At 31.9% G+C, this 20,843-nt stretch overlaps 1 protein-coding gene across 12 annotated transcripts in view; it reads left to right on the top strand.

Annotated features, from left to right (window-relative positions):
- LOC106785808 (cAMP-specific 3',5'-cyclic phosphodiesterase) overlaps positions 1–20,843 on the top strand; it is a 325,274-nt gene that overhangs the window by 228,590 nt on the left and 75,841 nt on the right. The window contains exon 1 of one of the 12 annotated variants that reach the window (XM_014746647.1): positions 2,736–3,163. The exons of 10 other annotated variants lie outside the window; for them this stretch is intronic. In XM_014746647.1, coding sequence (XP_014602133.1) covers positions 3,078–3,163 — 86 coding nt within the window. In that variant the 5' untranslated portion in view covers positions 2,736–3,077. Of the gene's footprint in view, positions 1–2,735; positions 3,164–18,442; positions 19,055–20,843 lie in introns of those variants that run through there. One more of the 12 variants, XM_014746613.1, reaches the window with a different exon arrangement.

The following is a 20,843-nucleotide window of genomic DNA, read 5'->3' as shown; positions in this document are numbered from 1 at the left end:
AGAGAGAGAGAGAGAGAGAGAGAGAGAGAGAGAGAGAGAGAGAAAGAGCGACGACATCTGTTCATTACAATTTTCATAGGTAAGATAAATAAATACTACCTTTTCTTTTCCATTCTCGTAAAAGCTTATCTTCAGTAACTTAAAACTATTTTCTCAACACTTATCATATTTTTTCGTTATCAAAACCAATCTAAATTATATTTCAAATAATCGTTTCGTGAACTATGATACACGTAATAATAATAGTACATTAGATTATTTTTGATGGTACAATTTTTACGTAAAATATTTCAATAAATGTTCAAATAAGTGTATATTAATATTTTTACAAGTATTATAATATATCATGATAATATAAATGTTAAAGATATTATTCCTTGATAATAAACACTCCATTTGGTATGTATTGATATATTTCATTGGGAACGTTTCTTACGAGTTATAAATACATTTTAGGATTTTTATTTAACCCTTTTATATTCTAAATGATCAAATGATTGAAATAATCAACGAAACAAACAATATACGAAAAAAATAATTCTTTCGCATTTGTTCAATCATCGAGTTCGCGCGTGCACGTTAAAATTGATTTAATTATACTACACATACAAATTTTCAAATATAATTTTAAATGTTCTCTGTTTTACATTTCGAGATAAGTACAAGGTCGTAAAAATCAATTGAAATGTTTTCTCATTCGATGAACGAAATGATACTTATTTAGCAAACCCCTTTAAGTATCTCAATGTGTGAACAAATACATAATCGATATTTTTCTCTGTCTCCTGTGTCAGTCTCTTTCTTTCTCTTTTGATATTTATTATATTATTCCTTCTTCCTTCGTCTTCTCTATAGCTATTTTTTTTTATTTTTTTTTTAAAAATGTTAAACCACCCCTACGCGCGTTTCCGGCGTCGAATTTTTCGGCGGTGAAGTCGACGAAGGAGGCGCTCGCGTCGATGGAGCCACGAGAAAACTAGTTCTCTCTCACTCTATTGCGAATTCTCTCTCTCTCTCTCTTTGCTCTTATTTTCTCTGTCACTCTCTTTCTCTCTCATTCTCTCTATTACTCTCTCTCTCTCTCTCTCTCTTCTTCGTTCTCTCTCCAGTCTTCCGCGACCTTTCCTTCCGTACGCGTCGTTTTCTTATCATGTAATCCGAAAAATATGTACAAGCAACAAAATAACCGAATCAATTAACAAAAATCCCATCATTTCTACGTAATTTGATGGGTTGTAACAATGTGAGAAAAGTGTGCGTAGAAATAATCTAACGCGTAAGTGAATTATCATTTATTTCGATTCATTGTGTTAGCCTGTCACTTATTTGTCTTTCTTTGTATCGTTTGTTAAAATATTGTTTTTTCTTTGCAATCCTCCGATTGAATTGTTTTAACGATAAATGACAATAATAATGAGAAGAAAAACGAAGATAAGTATAACGATCAATTTCCGAAACAATTACGGTGTATCTTCGTCTTATAATAATTCATTAGATTTCTTTTTGTTTTTTTTTTTTTTTTTCTTTATTTTCAATATTTTAACACGATGAGTTTTGTTGAAATCAAAGATAACAGGAGATAGTTTTAATCGGTATTACGTCACGTGCGTTTTCGTTGATCGTATCTGCCGTTGGATCTCTTTCTCTTTGTGTGTGTGTGTGTGTGTGTTTGGTGTGTGCTTGTTTCCTCTCTCTCTCTCTCTTTCTCTCTCAGTATACGTTTGTATATGCTTTCGTATTTCAATGTGTACCATATTACATTACGAATATATTTGTTATATATATATTACTTGAGTATACGTTACGTACGCGTGCAAGCGCGTGCGCTCTGTCATGTCAGAGACTCGTGCGTTACATTTCGCGAGACTGTTGGGGATAGTGGTGGTGGTGGTTGTGGTGATGATGATGATGATGATGGTGTTGATGGTGTCAAAGTATAATACGTCTGGTGAGAAGAAAACGCGTGTCTCGTGTTGTAATCGTGGAGAAATATTTAAGATATGTTGGAACAAACAGGAAGTGTCGTTATTTCGATGAGAAAATGTACGAACAGCATCCATATCGTCCCGGTTGATGTTACGTACGATAGAATTTCACTAGATAGATTATTTTTCGAGGAGTCGAAACGAGACACGCCTCCTAACATTCGCAAAGAGAATCGATTCTCGTGAGAAAGCTGACGATGTGAGATAGATAGAGAAGAAGATTAAGAATAAGAGTAAAAATAAAAGAGAGAGAGAGAGAGAGAGAGAGAGAGAGTGAGAGAGAGAGAGAGAGAGAGAGAGAGAGAGAGAGAGAGAGAGAGAGAGAGAGAGAGAGAGAGTGAGAGAGAGAGAGAGAGAGAGAGAGTGAGAGAGAGAGAGAGAGAAAGAGAGAGAGTGAGAGAGTGTGAGAGAGAGAGCATCTTTTCGTCTACGAAGGACAACTCTATGTTCGGGATGTCCTCGAGCTTGGAAATCTTCGTCGGTTGTCGTCGTTGTTGTTCGAAGCTCGTTGAAGCTTCGACAGTGAATCGTGGCTGCATTGTTGGCACTTCTTTTAAGAAAAGACGACTTTTTTCCTGGCTTCTTCGACAGTGAAATTGTCCCTGGAACTTTTGCTAGTTTCTTTTACCTCCCATTTCTTTCTATTTCTAATAGCAAAAGAAGGAAGATATATATAAAGAGAGAGAGAGAGAAGGAAGGAGAGAAATAACAAGAAAGAAAGATAAGGAAAAGAAAAGTTAGTTTGAAAAAAAAAAAAAAAAAAAGGATAAACGATTCGATTTGAGATTCATGGCGTAATTTTTTGTCTTTTATGGTAGTGGGTAAAAATTGAAAGAAGAAAGAGAAATAGAAAGAGAGAGAGAGAGAGAGAGAGAGAGGGAAAAATAGAGAAAGGAGATTGAATAAAGTACGTAATAAGTAACGTCAAAAGTTTGAACGTACGTAATGGCACGAAAAATAACAATTCGTTCGAGAACGATGGAGAAATCGTCGATAATTTCTTGTCAAGAACACAAACGAAGGAAGTGTTCGCTTTGACGTTCTCGCAAAAGCCCTGGAAAAATTTGATGAAGGGTATTTGGGAAATTCAAGATGGGACAAGATTGGTGCGCCCGTAGGCGAAAACGTTCAAGCAGCGGATGCTGCCCTTGCGGACCACGTGTTCATCCCTCGAATAGGTCAGTGAGAAAACGGGTGGTTGTAAGAATCTTATTTTATTTCTTTACTGTATCATATATTTTTTTTCAACGAGTTCAATAATTATTATTATTATTCGGTAGACAATACAAATGTTTAATTACATTATTTAATAATGTTAGATAAATTTAATTCTTTCGTTGATTTCTAACGAGAGAGAAAATGATATTTATAGGATTGTTTAGAAAATTATGTTGTTTCTTTTTTTTTTGTTCGTCTTTATCTTCGTTTCTAACTTTAATATGTTTTTGCATGATTTTTCTTTTGAGAATGTTATGTGAATATAATTCTTCCGTTGTGATTTTTTAAAGATAGATAAAAGATAAGATTTAGGATTGTCGAGGAAAGTCTATCGTTTTCCTTCTACATTCATCTTCGTTTCCAACGTTAATACATTATACACGATTTTTCTTTTGCATGATAATTAGGTCGCGCAAGCACGAAAAGGTTAATCGATAGAGATTCGTCTCACGATGTTAATGGTACTCCAAAGTTAAATTTATCAAACTTGAACAATTTGAAAAGAAATTTTTATCACAGGAAGAGATGTTTTTTACCGAATCTCTGATTTCTCTGATTTCATCTGTATTGTATTTACTACAGGTCGTTGTTCTTATTGTCATCGATGAAGATCTATCCTTCATTATTTTCCTTAAGAATCCTTGAATAACGTTCGCGTGACATTTTTCATTGTATCTCCATTGCACTTAGAAAGCAATAATTTCTTCACTCGGATAGGATCTCCTTATATTAAGAGCTTATATGTTATCTGGCAGTTGCGATATACGGAAAAAAAAGTATCGATAAATATTCAACAAGGAAAAAAGAAAAAAAAAATGGAAAAAAAGAGAGAGAGAAAGACCCTCGTGGCATTTTCCGGAGGTCAACTTGTGAAAAAAAAAAAAAAAGAAAAAATACTTTAACGTAAAAGCGATGAAGCTCTTTTCTTATGGGTTAAAATTTAAAAGAAAATATACGTACGAACAAGAACGAGTTAATTAAAACTCATTTATCTCAATAACAACGTATCTATAGATATTTCTTATGCTAACTCTCGTTTTTTTTTTTATTGTTTTTTCTATTAATGAAATTATTCCAACTTAATTATTATTGCATATTCTTCGTTACTGCGAACGTGGCAGAATTGTGCGACAAAAATTAATGAATAACACAGTTTTTTCCTTTTTCTTTGAAAACCTTTCACCGTTTTCTATTTCTCTCCTTCTTTCTCTCTCTCTCTCTCTCTCTTTCTATTTTATACACACACACACAAACACACATAGATTTACGCTCACGCAATAGGCTTTTTTCAATTGACTGCCAATCGTAGTCTTATTGGACTGAATGAAATAAGATTTAATTATTCCGACGGAAAATAGAAATACGATGAAGGAAACAAAAGAAACACAATCAATTTATATTTTACTTTGCGAACGTAATTAACAAATTTGACGGATAAGAAGGATAAAGTCGCGAATGCAATATTCTCTTACATTAGCCAAAATAGTCGAACGAGAAATATTTGTTTCTTTATTTATTTAATTAATTTTTTAGGTGAAAATAATTGCGATGACGATGTGGGTAATGTTAAAAATAATATTTTTTACACATACATATATACACACAACCAGTCTGTACATCGTCTGATACGTGTATACATTTATTATATATCACCAGTCACTGTCATAGAAATTGAAACTTCTTTCAAACGGACATTTTTGTTGCCCTCGTGGGAAGAGTTTATAATCAATAATCTATCGTTACTTTTATATGTCGTATTAGTAAAGAATTTAAAATAGCAAATATATATATATATTATATAAAACGACAAATAAAACGTGACGCAAGGGAACGGTTGCTCGGCAACGAAAAATTCATAAATATGTGAAGAACTCATTCGTCATTGCGATCCTCTATCTCTCTCTTTCCTCCTCATTTTTTCTTTCCTTCTTATGATAATCTCTTGCTTTGAAAAAAGAATTCTCTCGAATATTTCCATAATCGAACACATCATATTAAATCCATCGAAGTTAATATTTAACTCAAGACATTCCTCCTGTTTGTCATTTTTTATTTAATTTCTCTTCGACTTCTGAAAGTAATTTTAGTCGTTTATTAATAAGTAGTAGTAGTAGTAATAATAATAATAATAATAATAATAGTTTATTCAACTTCAATGCCAAGAATTTAGATTTAGTTTATATTATCCTGATTATAATTAGAATTTTATAATAACAACCGTTCATTCATTTAACTCATTTCATATTTATTATCTTTTATAGATACATCTATATTTTAATTCTATTATAATTAGCCTACTTATGTTAAATTCTTATTAGTAGTACTAGTAATAATAGTAATAGTATTGATAGCAGTATCAATGATAATAGCAATAGTAGTAATAGTAGTAGTAGTAGTAGTAGTAATAGTAATTATAGAGGTAAGTGCAGAAGTTGAAATTCGAGTTTTAAGTAGTGCGAATCAATCATAACTTCGACAATGATTGAGTAAGGCGACAAATCTCATTTAAGGATTAATCGTCGTTTATATTTTATTTCCTATTATTAATAATTAATAATATTTTATCTTAATGTCATCTACTTATTCTTTAGTTTTTTTCTTTCGATCATATCGATTAAACAAAACCGTTAAAATCTTGTTTAAAAAGGTAACGATAACAATCTCATTATTTTACTCACTTTCCGTTTCTTCTTCATTTCATAGCAAAGTGTAGAAAAAGGAAACGTGACATTGGAATGAAGTATGTTCGGTTAAGAGAAATAAGGATAGAGAAAGAGAAGGGGTCAAAAAAGCACGACCTAACTTTCTCTAAATGTTAACAGCGCCATTTATAGTGGGTCACGTCACGCGTAACGTTGAACATGCAAAGCGCAGGAATTTTGCAAACACGCGAAACAGTTACCGGCTCGTTCGCGTTTCTTAGTCCTTCTCTTTCTCTCTTTCTCTCTCTCTATATATATATCTTTCTATCTCTATACATATACAATATATACATGCATATATGCATGCAGTAAGTTTAAAATGCGTTACATTCTTAGGAAGTGCATCCAATTCATCCATAATTTTCTTACGCAAATTTAATGATTGAAGGCGAGAATTTAGCTTGTCTTTGATCTTATTTTTATTAAATTTTATTAAAAAGGGAATAAAAGTTTGTTTAAGTAGAGAAAAAAAATGCAAACACGATGAAAAATTAAATTTATATATAACATATAATGTTCTTTTTCGTATTGCTTTTTAATAATATTTTTAATTGTCCAATTAAAAATATTCAAATAAGATTTAAATGAACATTTCATTCGCGGCTCATCATTGCACACCATACTAAATATGTATCTTTGCCATTGGAGTCGCGCGTATGGCGTACGGCCAGCAAACACCTTATCTGTTAACTTAAGCTCGTATCTACGAGGAACCAGGGATGGTCTGGAAACCATCGAGCTTCTTCTCTCGACGTCGTTTGAAAACGTGCGTCGTTGACCGTGGGCGAATACAAATTATCTTTTTCCTCTTCTATCCTGCACATTTTCATTTTCGTTTTCCTTTTTATTCTCTTTTTCTCTTATTTCAACTCGTTTCAATGATTTTCAATGCGTTCCACGAGACCCTATATATATATATATGTGCGTGCGTGGTGTGTAGTATTTTCGTGAAAAAAAAGCACATACAAAAACAAAAAGCTTTTCAAAGCTTCCCGTAAAGAATCGATATCTCATTGTACAACTACTACAATACTATAGATTACTTTTCCTCGTGAATGTTCTCCTCTTTTCGTTATGTCTTTTGTCAGCATGAGCTTATAGCGGTTTTTTTTTTTGCATAAAGGTTTACAGATACATAAAGAAATAATTAGAACAAAAAGAAATTAATAGAAAAAAGGAAAGAAACACGTTGGGGTGGGCTGGGGTGTGGGGGGGGGACGAGGAACTTGCATTTTCAATTAGAATATAAAAATTTGTAATTAAAATGAATAAAATAAAAAAAAAAAAACAAAAAGGAAAGAGAAACTAATCATCACACGGGGCGGAGAGGTGGGAAGAAAAAAAATCGTAATTAACCGTATAATTCTTTTTATATTAGAAATAAACGATATTCCTGGAAATTATTGCAAAATGATTTATCAAAATTTGAGATAACGCGCGAACATTATTAGGATACTACATTATTATTCGATGCATTCGACTGTGAATACTTATTGGTAGGAAGGATTTTATTTGAAATATAACCGAGCAGAGTCAGACATTTAATTAATAGACCGAATAGGCAGGTACTATTAGTGATATTCCCACCTCTTCTCTTTTTCATATTCCCTACTCTTCTACACTTTACTCCCTCTCTCTCTCTCTCTCTCTCTGTCTCTATCTCTGTCTCTCTCCTTCTCTCTTTCGTTCTCTCCGTTTTCCTGGTTTCGTGCTGATCGATGTTGTGGCAGTGGAGGCTGGTGCCTGGGCCAGTGACGTAACTGGCAACCTCCGCCCTCAAGCTTTGACGTCACTGATGCCCTCAAATGCGCGTGACCAGGTGCGTATCGGCGAATCTCTGCAACCTTTCTCTTCCCTCTCCCCCTTTCTCTTCTCTCTCTCTCTCTCTCTCTCTATCTCTCTCTCTCTCTCTCTCTCTCATTTTCTTTCTCTTTTTCTTATTCTCCCACTCTCCTCTTAACCTTACTTTCGCGCCCCTCTGACGTTTCTCGTGTGTTATCATATGCGATTAGGAAAATAGAACACGGTCGCGTTAATAAAAATTTCACAAACGTCATTCGAGGATAGAATTATATTTTTCAAGCTAAATATTATCGATTAGAAATAAACGAAATTTAATAAGAGTTAAATTTTTTTTATTTCCTTCGGATTATTCGTCTTACTTTTTTCGTTTGGTTTTTTTTTTTTTGGTTTTTGGCTTTTTCTTTTCTTTCCAATGATGAAATTCAAATGCATACGTATCTAGAGAAAGAAAACTTTCGTCGGAGTTATTCGCAGGGTTTTTTTTTTTAACGAGATCATCGTCCCGTGTTTCCTCGTCGGCCGTATGAATCTCTCTCTCTCTCTCTCTTTCTCTCTCTCTCTCATTTTCTTTCTCTATGCCAGCGTAGAGAGAATTTCCTACTAGGAGGGATGCATTGTTTCGCTGAAGGGCGATCTCGAAGCACGAGAACTTGAATGCATTTTTCTTTTCTTTCCTTTTCCTTTTTCTTGCTTCATCTTTTTTTTTTTTCTTTTTTTTTCTTTTTTTTTTAATATATACCGCAACCATTCTCTCTTCCGTTACTATTCTCGTTACCCAAATTAACGAGTTTCGGTGCCCACTGACTTACTTTGATTCTTATAACGAGTTGAAATTTCTTTGATTTGCGAAAAATAAATGTCACGTTTCTAGCCGGGGAGTTATGATTTCATATAGATTAAATACCCATCGTTTAACATTTTATATTTTATTTGCGTGAAAGTAGAAAAAGTAAGATGAGAAAAAAAAAATAAGAGAAGAAGTTGTTTTAATATTGAGAAGTTTTCTTTTTTCTTTTAATCATTTGTTTCTAGAACGATATTTATTCGGTACACGATGGTAGTAGGATAAAGTAGAATATAAAAAGCGAATCTCGATGGAAAAGTGATATCATCGAATTGAATTTTCCCGCTGGACGAATAAAGTCGAACGGAAATATAGAATATCAACATTTTACTACCCGATCGATAGTTAAAATCCGTAGAGATCTTCCTTATCGATTCTTCTATATTCTATCGTCTACCTTACCTTCCTGGTAGAAATTTATTTCGTTCATTTTATCATATGAGAAGTAAATTCGATTCGAATTCAATAAGATTCTACTTGGATCCTTATTCTCTTTCGATGGTTTCCAATACGATACACCACCGTCGCCCCTTTTTTCTTTTCTTTTTTTTCTTTCTCCCCTTGTCGTACTGTTTCGATCGTTTATAAGGAATCCATTATGTCTTTTTTTTTTTTTACTTTGTTTTTCTTTTACTTATCATATATTATCAATACAATTGAAAAATGGTTTTCTTTTCCTTTTCTTTTTTTCTTTTCTTTTTTTTCTTCTTTTTTTTTCGAAGAAACAACAATCATCGTATGAATTATGATCCTGACGCAAATTCTATTTAATTACGTCCAACGCGTGTGCCAACGCCGTATTCATTAATTCGAAAGACGAGGCGATGAAATTTCTCGTATTTTTTTTTTTCAAATCCTATCGCGTCGAGTTTCTGCGCTATCATAGGATTAAAACAAAACTACGTTATTTATTGAATCACTAAGATCTTATATTAATTTTCGTTGTTTTAACTAACGAACGATATTAAAATAAAATAAACTCGCTTGTAATTAAAATAAGTCATAGATTATAGTACAGAAATGAAAAATTCGTAATCATAATTTTTCGTATTTTTCGTATCATTAGCATCGATCGTTTCCCGTTTTAACGAGATATTGTTTATTTTTGTATGTTTCAGGTAAGTTTTTCTAGAGGTGTAACACTACGGAAGAGAGCTTGTCGAAAAGATGTAATCGAAAAAAAAAAAATCCTGATCCGAGTTTGCGTAAGTCTGATATCGAATAGCACAAGGTCATCTTTGTCGTAAAAAGAAAAAAAAACAAAAAGTATTAATTAAGTCTTTCGCGTTGTCTCTTTCAGTATTGCACAAACACAAGATTATTTTATCATGTAATAATAAAATAATTTAATAAACAAAGGAAAAGAATGTAAATATTCTCGTTTTATAAATTGATTCAAATAAGTCGTTCAAATAAGTTCGCAAAATTTCGCGACGACGAGAAAACGAATATTTGCTGAATTAAATCTAATTCGCGAGCTCGTGCATTTTTATTCCGTTTACGAATTAAGACAACGTAATATCCCTTTAATTATCATTTTTTTAAATTATAATTTCGAGTGTCGAGAATAATCGGACACGTTAACAGGCTAATTTACAGATCGACCTCTAATTGGATTTTTGTCGGCAAATAATATTCGTTAAAAATCTTCTATTGGTTTACCGATATTCTTATATTTATTATTGAAAATATTAAATAAGATTTTTATGACCTGAATTTAAATAATCATGTAATATTTTCAATATTGACCGATTTATGTAGGTTAAACTCGCGTACAATTAGAATATTATCAAGTTTTGCGAATATTACAGATCGAAAGTGTAATCATTCGGTGAATTACATGTCATATCTAGGACTATGTAAATGAAAATGGACAGCTCGCAAATACGAAGGGATCAATCTACTTGCCGAAAGGATTGAAACCGACATTATTAACGCCCTGTTCTACCTTTCTACTATGTTCTACCTTTTTGATAATAACTCAACCCACAATTTGAATCGAAAAAATAAAGCTAAAACTTCAATCGTAAGTTTAATTATATTTTACTCTTGTGAAAAAAAGAAAACAAAAAACAAATCTTTCTTTTTTTAAATATTTTTATTTTCATGTTTTTTCTCCGTGATACGACTGAATTCAAAAATATTTACTTTTCTTACTGTATTTGCTAAGCCCGTAAATGATTCGAATGCACACACAGTTTTGAGGAAATATTCTTCGATTTGGATTTCCAATTTTTCAGTTTGTCACTGACAACGATTCGACAATATTTAAATTCGATAATATATTTTTTTTTCTATTCTTTTATCTTCTCTCTTTTTCTCGATGTTTAAAATAAAACGAAATTTTTATTGCTATTTCGTTTCGTCGACATTTTTTTGCGATCTTAAGTCCAGTTTGAAAGCAAGTTTTTATTCCCATAAGGAATGGGGAAAAGGAAAGATGGACTAAAATAATTGTGCCTAATTGAAAGTTCGACGCAGTGGCATATGTATCATAATTTAGCTTGTAAAAAGAGTATCCTTGAAATGATCGCAACACGCCAAGGATATCATAAAAATTTAAAGAGTTCCTTTTTTCTTGTTTCAAAATTGAGTTTTTCGTATCGTTGATGCAAAAAAAAAAAGAAAAAAAAAAACAACAGCTAAAATAACGTCGTAAATGACTGACATCGAATATTATTCTATGCAAGTTGTTTAATTACTTTTTTTTCTTCTTTTTCTTTGTAACAAATCTTTATCACGGTTCATTTATTTGTTTTCATATCGTTGAAATAACGATAGTACTTATCATTAATATTTATAACGATTCAAATATATATTAAAAAATACATATAAAATACATATACAAAATATGGGCAGAAATGTTTTAATAAAAAGCAACGAGAAAAAAAAGAGAGAGAGAGAGAGAGAGAGAGAAAAAAAGAAATTTTCCGTGCATCAATTCGCGTTCCCTTTTTTTTTTCTCCTCCCATTTCTTTTTCCCTTGGTTTATTTTATTTTTTTTTTTTTTTTTTTTTTTTTTTTTTTTTTTTTTTTTGGGGGGGTTTTTTTCCTTTGTTCCTCTTTTTCTCACTGTTGCACCCACACACACACGCGAAGGAAAACGTCGGCGCGCTGCGGTCGGAGTTTGCGCATCGCAAACACGTCGCGTGACCGAAAGTGCGTCGTCCACGTTTATATTGCTAGTTCTTCTCGATTCACGTGTACGTAAATATGTGCGGTAAGAACCGACCACCGTTTTATTAGACACGTACTTTTTCAATTTTTCTATTTATTTCTTCCTATCTGTCCCTCTTCCTCCCTCTATGTCAGTCCCTCTCTCTCTCTCATTTTCTGTTCTAATCTTTTTTCTAACACTATGAGTTTGTTTTTTTAATCATCTAACATAAGTTAAAAAATCGCGGCTATCTTCTGTCTGGCTTCGTTCTGTCATTCGAGAAATATTTCGAAAATGTCACGGGGAATTAACACCTACCACTAAATGGGAATAATAATTTGGTTAATATTCCGAAACTGTGACGAGAGAGTGTCGAATTAATCGCGTATTATTGGTTTCAAATTTATCTTTTGATTCTTCGGTAAGAAGAAATAGAAATTTTGTAAAAATAAAATATAACGTTCATGTAGAATTTAGTAATATTTTGCAGTTTCGAAGTGTTGCTACGAAATGGATTAAGATTTGACGGTAATTCGGTAACATTCGGCTGCATCGTCGTAACCATTCCCTACTACTAAAAATAGTACGTTCGTGTATTTCTTCTATATACATACGTACGTATTGACTCTTCGGACTTTATTTAACCCTCTCTTTCCGTTTTTCATACATAATACACTTTTACTTCCTTCATTCTTTATCGTCCTTATCTTAACCCACTTTAGTCGATCTTAAAATGTTCACAATCTAACACGATTACGATCATTATTCGTCTTGCGTATTTTTTCCTCTTATTTAAATTTCGTTTCTTGTTTAAAATAAAAAAAGAACAAAACAAAAAGAAGGGAAAATACTTTTTATAAGAATAAAAAAAAAAAATGATTTTATCTTTTTGTTCTTTTGGTCACTCGTTTTTCCAACGACATACTTTATTTTTATTTTTCCCCCATTTTTATTATCTAAATCGTAACGCGAAAAAATAATAAAATAAAAATTCTTATCAATAAAATGATTCTTCTTTACTCTTGTTGAAATGATTTTCATCGTTTATTCTTATAACGCTTGTCATCCTATTAACAAATAAAAAAGAATTATCGAACGTCAATTGTATTCACGTTACACGGGTGATGATAAACTAGAGAGGAAGGTCAAAAGCAACAGATCTTTCGCTTGGCCACGTAACACGCACGCTGCTCGTCATTTTATCAAACGCTCGTTAGGATCATTGAAAATTCAGTGTTGATGTCGGGACGGTTATTTCATTGAGCGTGTACCAAGTGACGCGGATAAATTCGCAGCGAATGAGATATGCATGAGCGTGCTCCTCTCGAAAGATGATTGAGTCCGATCACGTCTATCTCTCTTTCTCTCTTTCTCACTCACTCACTCAAAAATTCTCACACTCTCATAATAGATTTATCGTAAGGTAGAACATAACCCCGTTGAAACGTTCCTTTTTACCCAATAATACAATAAATTTTCTCACAATTATTTCTTTTTTTTAATATCTTTTATTTTACAAAATTCATTCACCAGTTATATTATTTCGTTCCAATATTCATTCGATATCGCCGATTTCTTCAATTAAAGTCCATTTCTTTTACAAATTTTCCATTTTTTTTTTCCAAATCATCGAAATCGTTATATTTTTCGGATCCAATTTTTGTACCATTAATTCGTTTATTTCACATATATCTTGGCTCCTGCCCATCGTATAATAATAATCATCGTTGAATTGTCGAAAAAGGAAGAAGAATAAGAAAGAAAAAAGGGAAAAAAGAAAAGAACCTAGGCATAACAGGTTGGTTTTGGATGGTTCCATTTAACGAGAAAGGTGGTCTTAAGTGGTTTTCCTTAGAAAGCAAAGTTAAAAAGCATTGGTCGTAGAAAAGTCGTTGAAAACGTTGTTACGTACTTATTTTCCTTTTCTTTCTTTTTTTTTTTTATTCTTCTTTAACATTTAAAAGGGTAAGACCAGAACGCGGAAACCATAACCGATATAATCGTTTAGGAACACCAAGTATTTTCTTCCGTCCTATATTTCAAATGTTCCCGCCGCAATTTACGATTCCAACGATCGGTGTGGTGGGACGTACACATTACCACCGAGGCACTTGATCCCGTTTTTCTCGCGAAGGAGGATCATAAAATCTCGACAAAGGCGGCAGTAATAATCCAGTGAGACTCGTGATTTTCTCGCGAACAAAAGATGGTGAACGTCGGTCGTTTCGTTTATCGGCAAACGAGAGGAAAACTCAACGGCACGTTCCTTCGTGTCTACTTGAGCGTATTTCGAGTGTACGACGATATTCATTGAAGAAAGTACGGGACTAGAGTTTCGAAAAAAAAAAARAAAAAAAAAAAAAAGAAAAGAAAACAGAAGGAGAAGTCGAATCTTCTTAATGGACAACCTGCACCTATCGATCACGGGATCCCTATTATTTATTTTTATTGTTTCTCTATTCACCTTTTTATAACTAGAATCTGCGCGATTTCGAAATTTGAACGATCCGAATTACGAGAAAGAATGTATATCGTTTGACGAATTGTTGGTTAAAATTTAAGGAAAAAAGAACAAAAATATTATACAAATTAAAAGAAGAAAAATCGTATTCGTAATTCGTTGATATCGTTTTCTTTTTTTGTTTGCTTTTTATTTCAAACATTGATATTGCGAGCCTCGAAAATTTTGCCGTTAAAAATAATAAAACGAGCTTGAAATTTTTCATTTTCTATCCCGTATTATTGTTTGCACACATATACACCGATACGCGTTTATTAGTCATTTGAGAGAGATAGTGCGAATAGTTTGCGCGAGGTGTTGTCCGGTACCTGCTGATACCGTCATCGTTCACTTTGCATGCTAATTGACAAGGAAGAAAAAGAAAAAAAAAATGAAAAAAAAAGAAGTTAACACAAACGTTCGATTATAAGAGAAATAGAGGCGCCTTAACGGCGGATCATTCGTACGAAGTTCGTGATCGATATCGATTCAATTTTAATATATATATGTGTATATATATGTATGTATTCTTGAATTTCGTTGATTAGAAAATAATTATTTTGCATAATATATGTGTATGTATTTAGTATATAATCATTCATAGGATTGTTATAATGAGAAATAACCGAAACGATAGAACAAGATAAGAAATGTGACGTATAGGATGACGTCACACGTTTACTGATTATACATATGTATGTATATACACGTATATACATACCACTTAATGTTTAACGGGCGGACCGCGTGCGTTTAAACGAGCGACGCTTTCGCGATAACCCAGTTTTCTTCGATCCATCGAGATTTCTCCACTTTTATATTAACCTACCTTCGTTAAAACGTCGTTATGTTTCGGTAATAATTTCTGTCATCACTATTAAATTTAATCAATCAATTAATATAAGTATTAATTATTAATATCATAAACTGTTCGAACGAGAGATCGATTCCAAACAAAAGTTATACATTTTATTATACATTATATTATTGAATGTATACAATAGTCAATTAGCCAATGAAATTTATAAAACAACATAAAATGATAAATGGTACTATCAATAGAAAAAAAGTTTTCAATGATTTATAATTACTATTATAAAGTCGAGTAAAGAAAAACAATAACGTTGAATGTAGATTTTTTCATTGGGAATGAAACAAAAAAAAATGATCATTTTAACTATCGTTATATGTTTAGTGTTAACATCGATTGGTCAACTCTTCGATAATTTAGTATTGTACCGATCGATTGGTCATACAAATTATAGCCACGAACTACTACCTATTTTCGTTGTTTGAAATTATCGAAATTTTGGTCTAAAAAATGCCGTGGGAGAAATGTTATATATTATTCTCCTTGTGTTCCATATACATAAAATTTGTATACAAAATGTCTATTCGAATGGGGGGTGAGGTTAGATCGTACTTTCATGCGAAACCAGTTTTTCATTTCTACCTTTTCTCAACTTTTTTTTCTCCCTTTCTTCTTTTGAGCTTTTTACTCTTTTTTTTTTTTTCTTTCTTTCTTTTTCCTCGTCTCGTTGTTTTTTCTTTTTCTTTCTTTTTTCTTTGTAACTCGAACCGATCGGTATTATATATCCGGAAATCACAATATTTCCGTGTAGCTCGTCATGATTTCACCTGCGGTCTGTTCACGAACAATAAATACTGTTTTTCAAGAAGCTCCAATTCGAGACAAGCGAGATTGAATAGTCTTTGTGTGGCTATCCTTCGGCTGACGCATTATTTAACGTTTCATATTCTACCGGATTATTAGCTCTCGTCGTAGACGAGAACTCACGTTCTGACGTTAAGTCGATACGTTTATTACGATATACGCCTCTATCCTTCCTTTAACATACGCAATTTATTTTCTTTTTTTCCCCATACCTTTTTTTCTCCTTTTTAGTTTCCATAGATAAACAAAAAACTTTTCCTTTGTACTATCCTATTATGTTTCATTAATGGGTAGGCTAGTTGATTGTATGAAAACGCGTAAAAATAGGTCTTGTAACAATTTTGCTTTATTAAAATCATAAATTGTACGTATCTTCAAATAGATTCTCGTTTTAAAACTATATTGTTTTTTTCTTTTGTTTTTGTTTGTTCCTACTCGCAAAATATAATAACGTAATATACTCTCTTTTAATTAAAATATTATTCTTTTCTAAATATCTCTATTTTTCCATATAGAATCGTATTAACATTTCTTTTAATTTATATTTTATATATACATTGGCGTACGTGTGATAATATTTATCTCATTTCATTTTGTTTTTCCTCTTTTCGATTTTAGTAGTACTTCTTATTATAAGGCCCCATAAGTAGAGAAAACAAAGTGACAGTAATCTTTATGTCTTTTTCGATACATCAATCTTCTTCTATCTCACACACGTATATATACATCCTCTTCGGTTCTATCTCTTGGTAAACACCCTTGAGACAAAATCGATACTTAACAACACGTTCTCACGTGATTTCCAATTCGCCTAAATCCCCTGATTATCTTCCCGACTTCGTCATTTCAATTACGTACAACGGTGCTGAATTATCAACGTTAACGGCCATTTAACTGTTAAAATCAATCTTTTTCACTTCACTTTTATGATTTGTTAAATTCCTTCAAATGAAATTAAACGCATTCTTCGACACCTTTGTCTTTCTCTATTTCAATCAAATTTTTTAATTTAACGAGGCTATTCAAGAATTACGCGCAAAATTGTCGACTAGATGGAGAAAGAGAAAGGAAAAAGAAATATATTAATTTTTCGTTTTACATCTCAATTGATTGTAATATTAAATTATTCATATATCATCGAAAAGAATTTGTAAAAGTCTAAACAAAAATCTGATCTTTATTTTCTAATATGAATTATCGCTGCAATCATTTTCATACTATATACAAGGTATGCCAAAAATTATTTTATCGAACTGAGAAATTAGAAATTTTTCTTTCGCAAGTATTAAAAGTAATTAATCGGAAATTCATATCTCATAAAAAATAAACAAAAAAAAAAATATGTTAATGATTATTAATAAATTCAAATTTTATGATTACATGTTTTGTTTTTATTATTCTCGATAGAACAACCATGCCATATCCTGTATATTATTATAATCGTAAGATACAATTTTTCCATTTGATATTTCATCTATTTACGAGACATGTTTCCAATCATATATTACTTTTTCCCTATCTTTTTCTTTCTCTACGAAGGGGATAGTTCAGGGAATTTCCGTGGAAATTTTCTTTTTTTTTTTTAGAAAAAACTAGAGTCACGAGCTCTCGTAGATATCTCCAATTCGATTTCACGTCGTCTTTTAAGTTGACACCGAAAGGTTCTTCTTGTCCGTTCGTCATCACGAGAGAGCAAAGTGCATTGTCACGGAGCCATAATCACGCTCCGCTTTTAGAATCCCTCATCGTGGATCATTTTGAAAGCCATCGTGTGTACCGAACGTTGTTATTCTTCTTCTTCTTCTTCTTCTTCTTCTTCTTTTCCTTCCTCCCTTTTTTTTCTATACGGTGAAGGGTAGAAATAAATATAAAGGAAAGAAAATAGAGAAAAAAAAAGAAAGGAATTAACGGGTCTCCACATTTTATGTCATCGTCGTTCTGACGATGAGCTTTTCTTTCTCTCTATCTATCTATCTTACTTTCTTTCTTTCTTTTCTCACTTTTCTCACGTTTCTCACGTATCTCACTTTTCACATATAACATAAGAATTTGTCGACATTTTCCAGCTGCGATATAAAAATACATATCGCTAGATAAAATCTACAGTTAAACTCCTTCTTCCTCTTATTTTTCTCGATACGATACGAAAGAAAGATTGTAAAATAAAGAATAAAAATAATGAAGAAGAAGAAGAAGAAGAAGAAGAAGAAGAAGAACATTACTTTTATCGATGTATTTTATTTATTAACAATTACAATCGAGGATTATTTTTTTCGTCGTAGTCATGAATCCTCAAGCACTGAATTTTGTAATCGATAGAATCATGTTGATGTGCAGGAAACTCTCTCTCTCTCTCTTTCTATTAATATAATAATCAAATCTTAATCTATCGATCTCAATTCGAAGAAAATGTATTAATACGTAAACAATGAATCATCTCATTTTAATTCATTATCCAACGATCCGTAATAATTTCCAATTATATCTGATAATTATTTTAACGTTACTTTGAAGGGTATTTATTTATTTTAAAGAAGAAGAATTCGTGGCGTTAAGTTATGTTTAATCTTTGTTCGCGTTCAAGCGAATCGCAGTTATTACGCGAAAATGATAATTACTCGAGATCGATTGGTGATAAGTCAGAAGGTCGTGGTATGATTTATCGTAAACAGAAAAATGTGTTGAAAGAACAAGTGGAAGAAAATGAACGTTCTTAGTTGGATTTTGTTGGTAAACGAACGTTATTTCTTCGAAATGAAAGAATGTTACTTGGAAGATTGATCGATTTTTGATTAAAATCATACGTGATTCAGAAAAAGGAAAAACAAAAAGAAGAGGAAGAGGAAGAGAAAGAAAAGACAAAAATGATATAAAGAAATCTATGGGGTGGATTCTAAGACGAAAAATTAATTGATCTCTGATCGTAGAACGATTACGTTGACAATGATAGCCTTATGGTTCCTCATTTGGACGATAACAAGATCGAAAGATATTGATATCAGCAGTAGACGAAATTCTCGAAGGGACTCTGTTATAAAAGAGGTTCGAGATCGTGGAGATTCTAGAAGAAACTCAAGGGATGTTACTGTTATCGGTTTGCCGATTGTCGATAGACGGAAACCACGTTTTCGGCGACACTCGCGTCGTTTTTACATCGATCGAGCGAAAAGGTAACCGAGAAACACGTCAAATCTATTATTTCATTTTTTGCTATAGTAATAATATATATGCAGCATGTGAAACGAAAATATTGAGCAAATTTATTGGAATGAAGTTTTCTTACGTAGAGAGAAGAAACACGTTGTATCAATAATCAAGAATGCTTTGTTTTTTCAATTCTAAATCATTCAAGTTTCATTTTATTATTAACGCGCGTATGCCGATAATATTTATTATTATTTATTGAAATTATATCGGAGATAATAATTACATCATGATCAAATACTTAATCGTGCTGCTGTGGAGATTTTACGTTGTACGTTTATATATGTTTAACTATTTGAAATGGCAAAAAAAATTCATTGACGCGTGCCATGCATTTCGTTTTTGTTTCTGTGACAATTGCCTGACGACGTGTATAACACGTTGCTGGCGTTTCGTTAACAGAAGCATCTCGACGTGCCTGGCACGTCCTTTCCACCGTAAGTGGTTAATACCCTTAAATGGATTACCATATTCGCAACCATAAATAAACGTATTACACCAATAATTTTGAAATGTATTTAAAACTCAATAAGATTACGAGCTGTGGTCTATATATTCAAGTGAAGCATGAATATTTATAACATTTTATGTTACAAAATGTTTATGATAATTTCAGCAAATAAACATAATTAAATTATTCTACGATCATACTTGAAATTTGTATAACCCAAAAACTAAGTATTTTCGGATCAACGTTGATATAATTTATTTTTCTTCTCTACTAATCTATTCTTAGAATTTAAAAACATATTTTCGCTAATCCCTCTATACTTCTAAATTGCTATGCCTCTATGTTTACGTAAATATGTATCCTCATGTGTATCTAATCTTTATATTTTGATCTCGCGTACTTTGAATAATTATCGATATTAGAAAATAAATGTTTTTCGTGTTATTAAAATGAAACTTGTTTCGTTAAAAGTTTCTCGTACTGATTAGATGTAGTCATCGAGTGTTTAATTTCTAAAACAAAGAAAAGAGAAAGTAAATGAGAGAGAAGATAAACGTTTAAACTTTTCTTCAAAATCGCAATGGATTATTTGAAAGTCTTGGAAAGTTTGAATACCGAAAGTAGGATTTGTTACTTTACACAATGGCTTTTAATACAACGTTGAAAGTAAGTACGTTCTATTCAATAATTTCTAATGCTTTAACGCTTTTCGTAAATCTTAAGTCGAAGCGTTTGTCCAATAGAAAACGAAGTGCAGTATACTCAATTGTATTTATAGAATTTTGATTCAGTACGAAGATAGAGGTGGCATGCACACGTGGCTACAGCACCTCGTAGAAAGCTTTTAAAGCTGACATCGGGCTAGAAATAGATGTGGCAGCATAAGCGGTATGGGCAAGGTCTACGGTTAAAAGAATACACCTATACATCTATTTTTTTGTCTCCTTTTTTTTTTTTTTTTTTTTCGAAAAGTTACAATAATTCGAACGCTTAATTAGATCTTGAAATTATTTGGCTAGTTTCATAAATTTGTAACACGAATATCAAAACTTTCTAATTCTATATTTTCTTTCATTCTTTCTTTATTGTTTTTTTAATTGAACAATTCCTAAAAAAATTTGTTATATCGTTTAAACTCGAATAATAACAGTGTCATCGTTCTGAGAGAGATATTTTCCATTCTTCCAGAAAATTTTAAGGTAAACGCGTATGGAAAGGTTTGTGTCGTGTTATTAATTTTTTCAAAAATACAGAATAATTATTTTTTAATTAAATAATAAAATTGATATCGATCACACAGTAGC

The sequence above is a fragment of the Polistes canadensis genome, unplaced genomic scaffold (genome assembly GCF_001313835.1).
Source record: "Polistes canadensis isolate GaletaPanama2010 unplaced genomic scaffold, ASM131383v1 scaffold_3, whole genome shotgun sequence".
NCBI classification, from domain to species: Eukaryota; Metazoa; Arthropoda; class Insecta; order Hymenoptera; family Vespidae; genus Polistes; species Polistes canadensis.
The sequence above is the reverse complement of the archived record's forward strand: the minus strand, read 5'-3'. Positions and strand labels throughout refer to the sequence as shown.